The 9,498-nt window shown below is 37.7% G+C and overlaps 1 protein-coding gene across 1 annotated transcript in view; it reads right to left on the reverse strand.

Moving 5' to 3' along the window:
* Nucleotides 1–9,498, reverse strand: part of afap1 (actin filament associated protein 1) — a gene marked incomplete at its 5' end in the record, with an annotated part of 107,597 nt that overhangs the window by 21,295 nt on the left and 76,804 nt on the right. Inside the window, 1 exon segment of the mRNA XM_037681507.1 lies at nucleotides 1,747–1,876. Coding sequence (XP_037537435.1) covers nucleotides 1,747–1,876 — 130 coding nt within the window.

Below are 9,498 nucleotides of genomic sequence, written 5' to 3' on the forward strand. Positions count from 1 at the left end.
GCTACAGCCAGGCTCAGGAGCTGCTACAGCCAGGCTCAGGAGCTGCTGCAGCCAGGCTCAGGAGCGGCTATTACCAGGCCCAAGAACTGCAATAACCAAGCCTAGGAGCTGCTAAAACCAGTCCCAGGAGCTGCAACAATCTGGTCCAGGACTGATGCTACCAACATCAGCTTTTTCTTCAACATAAACGGAAATGGTGAAAAGAAATGTGAAGCAAAGTCGACCGATGACTGAGGAAGAGTTTGAGGAGATAAAGAAATCCTTGGATTTTATGTCTGATGAGATAGCAAAAATTTCACAGCAACAAAAACTCAATGGAATTAATGAGGAAAGTTAAAGAATTGAAGAGACAGCATATTGAAAAAGACAAGCTCTCTTGGAACATCGTGTGGCTGACTTAGAACAATATAGTCGAATGAATGATGTAATTATTGGGCTGGAAACCAAGCCAGGATCATATGCTCAAGTGGTGACAGACAAATACTAATGAAGAAATGGATGAAGACTAGGGATCCCTTGAAAAACAGGTAATAACATTCTTCAGTAATAAGGGCATTGCCATTGATAACAGTACCGTCGAAGCTTGTCATTCTCTTCCACCAAAAAACAAAAGGAGTTAAACGAGCCATTCTAACCCGGTTTGCCAATAGGAAACATAAAAATGTGCTCCTAAAACAAGGGAGGAAATTAAAAGGATCCAATGTCTATGTAAATGAACATCTTACAAAGATCAACACAGATATAGCAAGACGAGCACATTTTCTCAGAAAGCAAAAGAAAATACAGTCAACATGGACCACAAACTGTAAAGTGTACATCAAATTAAATGGTTCACCTGAGAAAGCCAAGGTTCTGCCTATCAGACAAATGGAAGAGCTGGATAAATATCAGTAATACAAGATGGAACAAGGTAACTTCTGCTCAACTTTGTGAAATCCAGTAATATAGACATGAACATGAAGTAAACCAAACATAATAAGGAAATTATCAAACTTGTATTGACTGAAACTGAGTGCAATTATGACAAAACAACTAATCGAAGAACTGAACACCTTCATTTACATTGAACATGAAGTAGTGGATATAGAAAACAATATTGATCTATGGTGGAAATGTAATTTTAAAATATGGACACTTACGAAGACTTAAGAGTTAAAAATATACAATGTGAATCATATTTTTTCATTTTTTTTTTCATTTAGCCTTTATTTATCCAGGTTAGTCTCATTGAGCCACGAGAACTCATTTTCAAGAGAGACCTGTTTAGGGAGCACATGGTGGGGGTTAATACAAATCTTTTTTTTTAATTTGTTTTTAAAAACGAGGGTCATTATAACCATAAGGGAATGGAAATGTTTGTAAAACCTCCATTTAGAACTAGTCTGAAGGAGCTGTGTTGTAATTCAGGGAATAGGATTGTGGAATTGCCTCGATATCACTATAAAAATTTCAAAAACAATTTATGTTTAAAAAGATGATTAAGTTAAAGTTGTTAGGAAAGTATGATACCATGTGAAGAATACCTGATGGTTTTTTGTTTTCACTTTGGGGTTCAAGCCAGAGTTGTTTGTTCGTAGTTATTTTATATATTTTTTTAAATAAGGGGCAGATATTATAAGATTTTTTTTCCTTCTTTCTGCACCCTTTTCATTCAATGCTTTTTTTCTTTTTGGTGAATTTGTTTTGTTGATTTTAAATGAATGAATAAATGACATTGCTATTTCTTCAGTAGTAAGGTAGAATTACTGGAGGTGTTGCGTTTCACAGAAGAAGTCCCATTCATGCCACTGGCCCCGTTCTTCTTGGGCTGATTCTTTGGCTCCATCTTCTGCTTCGATCCGACACCATTGCTTGTTACGCCCTTCTTTCCTTTCAACTACATAAAGAACAAAAAGAAGGCCTGTTTAAATAACTCACAATATCGTAGGACTAATCATTTTAGCTGTGTTGTTCTGTCTAATAGTTATCAATAGTAGCTTATCAGTGTGGAGAAAGAGCTAAAAGACTTCATTCAGGCTAGGCTAACGGCTAGCTAAAAGAGTTTGTGGGTTTTTAAATGCTTATAAAACAATTCAAGGTTCAAGGTTCTTTATTGTCATTCACATCACATGTGATACATGAGGTAGAAAGAAATTGTGTACACAGGGTCCCAGTTACATCCAACAACAGCAAAAATATAAATGATAAAAAAAACTGTAATAAGGATCTAAGATATAAACTAAGAAATAAGCTAAACAAAGAAATAGCCTAAACACTAATAGTGCAAAACAATACACTGAACAGCAGCACCAACATGAGTCTGTGTGAGTAGATGAGTACAAATGAATACAGCACCATGAAATAATCAGCAGCATGAGATCAGCAGCACATATCAACAATCAATGGCATTACATAGTTATTTTTTGGTTGTTTTTTTCATAATCCTGGTTAGGGATTTATGTGTCTAACAGACTCAGGGAAGTAGGGCAAAAAGTGTGTGTGCTGGGTGAGTGGGGTCCTTCATGATGCAAGTGTGCCTCCTCCTGCATCTGGAGGTGTAGACTAGATGATGACATTTTTTCGGGAGTACCGCCGGTCACGTGATTCCGGCCGGATTCCTGCGGGACCGGAGTCAACCTCATTATAACTCACGTAACCGGGATGTGACTGGACTGAAAGCTAATGGGAGCAGACAGGAGCGGGAACCAACCAATAACCAAAAATGAAAATGAAACAAACAAACAAAACAAAAAAAAAACCATGGGCGCAGCTTTTTTGTAGTTTTCTTTCAGTAAGCCTTCACTTTAACACAAGTCAAAAGGACTACATTTCCCAGGAGTCAACTGTTTGAGCCGTAGCGTTTCACCGAGAGGGGGAGGAGCAGCGAGCGAAGCGGTACAGAGTAACTGAAAATAGTTTGCAACGCAAGGTAAGAAGTAACTGTCTATTAAACTCAGAAACTCACAGAACGGGCAGGAAAGTGTCAAATAACCATGAACTTCATGAGAGTTGTGTGTTGGTGCTGTGCTGCTTTAAACTTTAGTCTCAGCTGTGAGGAGCTGCGGGGAGTCGGACTTTGTTTACCGTCAGTAAATAAACTCAAACAGCGCATTTTTCTCCACCTTGTCCTTTTTAATTTAAAAATTATGCTCTGCTTTTTTATGTGGGTTTTTAGGTTAAAATCTTTATTATCTGTTGCTGTTTGTAATGTAAAACTCTTCCTGGTTAAAGTGCACACATTCTCCAGTAAAAATATCCCAGTTTTTATATGAAAGGCTGGTTACATATACATTATAATAACTGTTATTGTAGGGGGGACAAATTGGTGCGAGGTCTGTGGGTCCTCCCCCATAACTTTTTGAATAAAGTAGCTGCTATTTCCTGCATTCTAGTGTATATGAACAGGTTTTAAAACATTTATGTTTACCTACATAAGTAAATCGTTGATTCAATAACTGTTTTATAAAGCATGGCACAAGAAGTACCACTAAGCTTTTTGTTTGTCTTTAATTTAATTTAATTTTTCTACTTAACACAGGAAGCTGTTAGCTCTGGAAGCAAGCTGTTAAACAGCTTTGGACACAAAGATCCTTGTCACACACTTCAAAAGAGCAGGTAAAATACATATAATCTTATAATCTCTGCCTGGTGAAGCTGCTTAAATAATTATAAAATATGATAAGTGAAATAAATAAATAAAAATTGAGCTTCTGTAATTTATATTTGCAAATGTCACATTTTCTTGACTTAATTTCAATTGTAAATCTCTTGTTTTTGATAAAATATTTTTTCCCAAAAGAAATGCCATCAGATTGTAATTTGTAATCACTGTAACCCTATTTTGACTCGAGCACGTCTTCTTTCACTTTTAGGTTACACAAGGCTCTGGACTGGTCCAGCTGTAGAGAGACGAGGTGGAACACCAGACCTGCAATGCTCCAGTCTGTAAATGATGCTTTGAAGTCTGGGAAGATGCACGATATCCTGCTTCGCCGAAACGAGCTCGTTACCTCGACCACATAGACTGAACTTCTTGAGAACGTCGTCCAATGTATAATAATGCCTTTAAACATTTTTATTTGTTGAGTTCTCTGCTTGGTACATAATTTTTTTGTTTTGTTTGTTTGTTTAAACAATTTAAAACATGACAGTAATGTCACTGTTTAAAGGAAACAGTTGCTCAATAAATTAGTAAAATGCAACTTGTTATGTTTGGGTTCATTCATCTAAGGTAGACATGGTGGGACACATGTACTGGTTTTGATTTTTGTTTTTACTGTAACTGACCTTCAAAAGAGCTAGAAACAGGAACTCAGCAGCTGATCCTCTGTAGAAAAATTATATGGACTGCAGGCCATGGATTATTTGTTTTATGATATTTAGTGAAGGTTTTTGTTTGGAATAAGGAAATAAATGTCTCTATTTCACCACAGATGAACTGTTCCTGTTGCCATATCATTTGAAATAAAACTACAGAACACAAAGTAATTTAAACAGGAACGGGTAGAAGATCAAATCAAATTCAATGTATTTCCTAAAAATTAAATGAAAAACAGGAGCAGGACAGGAGTGGGAGTGATTCTGAACAGGAGCAGGAGTCATGTTACCAGGAGTGGGACAGGACAGGATTTTTTCTGTGGGACCAGGACAGGACATGAGTGAAAATCCACTCATGTGTCACCCTCTAGTGTAGACGTCTGTGATGGTGGAGAGGCTGACTCCCACAAAGTCATCCTTCTCAGTAACAAGATGCCAGGGAAGAAAAATGCTACATTAGCTAACACTGTACCGCAACACTTTAGCCTGACACCTTTGGTTTAGACAGTAACAGTTTTTTTTTAAACAAACTTTTGTGTTACTATCCAAAAGTTAGCATGCTGACTGTTGACAGAGTTTATCTTGTTGATTCTGAATAAATCAGGCTGCCTGATCAGCATCAAGTAAGTCAAATGTTGACTCAAAGATAGCTGGACCGGTGCACTGGCTGTTAAACCACAGGTATTCACTGTACAGTGAATATAAGTGCCCAGCTTTGTCTGTGCTGTACTTGATGTAGTACAAAAATCAGCCAATTGATGGCAATCACAGACTATGTCTTGCCTTTAACATGCACTAAGCTTGAGTGGTCATCCTAGGTATACTTAAAGATTCAGGTTTTAAATCATGGTACCAAACATTATACCCTTAAAATGAACCAAATACTGTTAAATATCTACTGGTAAGCATAATCACTGGACATAAAACACTAAAAATACAAGTGTCAAACACCTACGTAACTGAAATTATTTAAAAATTATATACACCGGGAAACATTACCCAGAAGTCTTAACAGGGTCAAGTGACAGGAAGTGAAATACCATAGTACAGATAAAATGTGGTACCGGTAAATATTCGTTAAATCACTGGAAAAAAGAAAGAAGAAGAAAAAAACCTGAAACAGGAAGAAGCTGAAAAGAACATGAACTGTTTCAATTATCCTGATACATGCTCAATAATCCAGGTAGAAAAATCCAAAAAAGTTCAGTCTGGTCCTCTGGCCATTCAAAAAACAAGAAAAAATAAAATAAAAAAACAAACAAACAAAAAAACAAACAAACAAAGCAAAAAAAAATGTAGAAACGTTTCGTCTCTCATCCGAGAGACTTCTCAGTCTGAGGTGCTGTATTCAGCTCAGTCTCTTAAATAGCACCTTCTCAGAGTGGATCAACCAGTTTGCTGCTGACAACCGAAACCAGCTGCTCACATGGTCAAGAAGGACCATCAGCCTAACAATGGATCATTAGCACACTGATGGCTGTTTACTATTCACAGGAGGCTGATTAAACAGGTATGGAGGCCTCCGGGTTCAACTGTCCCCCTCTTACAATGCTGTGATTGCTAGTATCACTCAGCCTCCTGTGAATAGTAAGCAGCTGTAGTGATGCAGGGACAGCTTTGCTGTAGACACACTACTAATTAATTATTCTTAAAGCTAGTTAAAGCACAAAGAATATTAATTATTTAATTACAACGGATTCTTTCTTTTTCGAGTTAAATTATGTGCCATGTGACTGAGATAACTGTGAGGATTGTTTAATCAGTGACATGAGACGCCATTTTATCTTTGACCCATCAGAATAAATGCGGTCATTTATTTAACAGAATCAAAATTTAACATCAAGACATGTACATATTGATTTGCTGATCTGTTTCTGATTAATAAAAACTTGGCACGCTTTACTAACAAGACAACAGAACATTACTGATTGAGGATGATTCACCTCTGAAGGCATCTAGATTACTGGCAAATAGAAGTTTAAGGGAAGGAATAGATAAGTTCAAAGGGAAGATGGATGAAGGAAGATGTATGTTTGTTCACCAGAATTAGCACACTTCTTTCAACACCAGCTCAAACCCCCTGGTCTACTTAGTGCGCAACAACTCGTGACGTCTCTTTACCTTTGCAGTGGATGGACAGCTCCAGTATAGAGGTCCCTTCGCACGCTACCTTTACAGCGGCTCCGGTCAGGGTGGCTGGTCATCGTCAGAAGTCGTGTGGTTTACTCCGTTCAACAGAACAAGCTTCCTTCAAAGTTGTAGGGCGTTACGCCCGGGTGAATTCACAGCGAGGCGCTGTGACTCCGCTGGGATGGATGGACCCTTGTCTCACGGTCAAATCCATCCGCTATTGATTAAATCTGAAAGTTCCTTACGAACTCGCAGGAAGACCGCCAGAAGACTCCAGGAAGACTGAAAGAAGACTGAATAGTCCCAGGAAGTGTTGACTTTTAACGAGTACTCACTTCCGGTCACTTGGTACTTCCTGATTGGTTGAAACAACCAGCAGGGGCGGTGTTTCAGTGATGTCAGAGGGTTATTAAAAGTCAAGAGGGGATGCAGGAATGTTTAGGAACGGTTAGTACAGACAGAGGAATGTTTTGAAGAAGTGAGAAACTTTGCAGGTGCTAGCTTCTTATTTACTGTCTGCTAGGTTTAAAAACAAGACACTTTGTTCTAATAACTTGCTTTCTGACCGTCTCTGCCTTTCGACCGACATCACTACTCCTCATTCAGACAGAAGATCAAAATGCATAATTACTTTGTAAATAGACATTTAACTTGATTTCTAATTCTAATGAGGTCTAAAAATCATTAATACTGTTTCACAGTTGATTTAAAATGAGTGGTTCACTTCAACATTTAGAAATGGTATGAACTAAACACACTTTGATTATCAAGATATTCTAAAATAGTAATGATAATGTAAAAAGAAGAGTGTTCTTTCAATTGATTAACTCAGGATACAATTAAATAGTCTCTTGATGAGATAATTTGTATTTCTGGATTCAAATCAATGAAATAGCAGTTCCTGTCCCCTGAAGGTCTTCAGAGACAGATTGTTGTCAGAGGCCTAGTTCACTACACAGCCATCAGTGTGCTAATGATCCATTGTTAGGCTGATGGTCCTTCTTGACCATGTGAGTAGCTGGTTTTGGTTGTCAGCAGCAAATTGGTTGATCCACTCTGAGAAGGTGCTATTTAAGAGAATGAGCTGAATACAGCACCTCAGACTGAGGAAGTCTCTCGGATGAGAGACGAAACGTTTCTACATTTTTTTTTTTCTTTGTATTATTTTTTTTCTTGTTTTTTTGAATGTCCAGAGGACCAGACTGAACTTTTTTGAACTGTTTCAATTGTTATAATCTCAAAAGGCAGAAAAAGGCTAAAATTAGGAGAAAAATACATACAAAGTAGCTGAAAAAAGCTGAATTTAGCTAAAAGTACCTGAAAGGAGCAGAAAGAAGCAGAAAGTAGCTGAAGCAGAACAACAGCTGAAATGAGCAGTAAAATGTTGCAAACAGCACAAAGGGATTGAAGGATGTGGAGAGCTCCATTCATTTTCAATGAGAAAAAACATGGCTGGCAAAGTTATACATTTCAAAAAGTAAAAATTGCACAAATACCAAAAGTCCCAGCAGGAATGTCCTGAAGGAGCTGAATGCTTTGATTCATGAATTGTTAAATAGCACCAAAACTGTGAAGCAAGTTACGTGCAAAAAATGTACAGAGGGAAAATGGATCTCTGTGAGTGAATAATTTGGAAACTTTCAGACAATAAAGTGCTATCTAATAGGGGTGTAATGGTACGCTACAATCACATTTCTATGAAACAACGTCGACACACAGCTTTGGATTTGCTCACTTGTCTTTTAACAAGAAAGCCATAATGTTCCCAAACAGGAACGCGCAACGAGAAGATAGAAAGCTAATGCTCGCGTGCTGCAAGATAATAGCGCCGTGCTGAAACACGCTTAGGAACTTTAGTTCCGCGGCGCATAATCTCTTGTTAATAAAATTTAATTAATGAAAAAATTACCGAAACGGTACGCAAGTGGACCGAACCGAACACGCCGTACCAAAACGGTTCAATACACCCTTCAAAAATGACCAGGCTAGTCCTTTAGCATTACAGTCCTAAAATTATCCTAGCTCCAGTAAACTTTTAGAAGTGGCTGACAAACATTAAGTGAAGCTGTCAGATTTAATAGAATAATTAGTTCTGTCTCTGAGAATATTCGATCAGAATGTCATGTCTTCAAATTCAGAGCTGCATTTCAATAAATAGTTATTCACATTGTTGTAAATAATTGTTATTATTAATTGTTATAATTATTGGATGTTCATCTATTTCTGACTGACTTTTGGAGTCAATCCATACCAAGATGGCCCCCATAGCTAAATCATTAATTCAACCTTTATTTCTACAGGTGACTCTCATTGAGTCACAAGGACTCATTTTCAAGAGAGGACTGTTTTTAAAAAACCCACAGATAAGGTAAACACAATGATAAACAACCATAAAAAGCATATAAAATGAAAACTAAATACAATTAGAGATATAAAACAAAATGAAAAAAGCTACATTATGAATCTTGGTAAAATACTAAAAACAGGAACATGTCTGCATTGGTTTTTGCCATGAACTTAGCAGTTGTTTAAAATCACATAGAGGTCAAGCTCAAGAGCTTCAGATTGTTTTAAAAGGTGTTCCAGGATACAGGAGCAGAGTAAGAGAAGACCCTTTTGCTGATTTCAGTCCACACTGAGGAAATGCTGCAGGAAATGATGTCTTGGAAGTGCATGCTGTAGCTGCAATTGGTGATGTGTATAAAAGCAGTCCTCTTCTTAAGAGCTCCATGAGGAGGGGAGGAGGACCTCTTCACCTGGGGGCTTTCCTACAGGGTTAGCTAGTTCTCAGTCTTTGCTGCAGGCAGCCTGGGGAACTAGATTCCAGCAGTGGGTCGATTTATTTTCCCTCGTTAAAGGCATGGCTGACTCATGAAAACAACGCTGCCCCTCATCATAATCCCATGTTGTATAGTTTGAGGGAGAAACCTCTGTCCTTTTTAGTAAATGTCCTGATGCATGCTCAATAATCCAGGTAGAAAAATCCAAAAAAGTTCAATCTGGTCCTCTGGATATTCAAAAAAACAAAACAAAGCAAAAAAATATAGAAACGTTTCGTCTCTCATCCAAGAG

Source organism: Nematolebias whitei, chromosome 1, assembly GCF_014905685.2.
Source record: "Nematolebias whitei isolate Nwh7 chromosome 1, NemWhi1, whole genome shotgun sequence".
Lineage (NCBI taxonomy): Eukaryota > Metazoa > Chordata > Actinopteri > Cyprinodontiformes > Rivulidae > Nematolebias > Nematolebias whitei.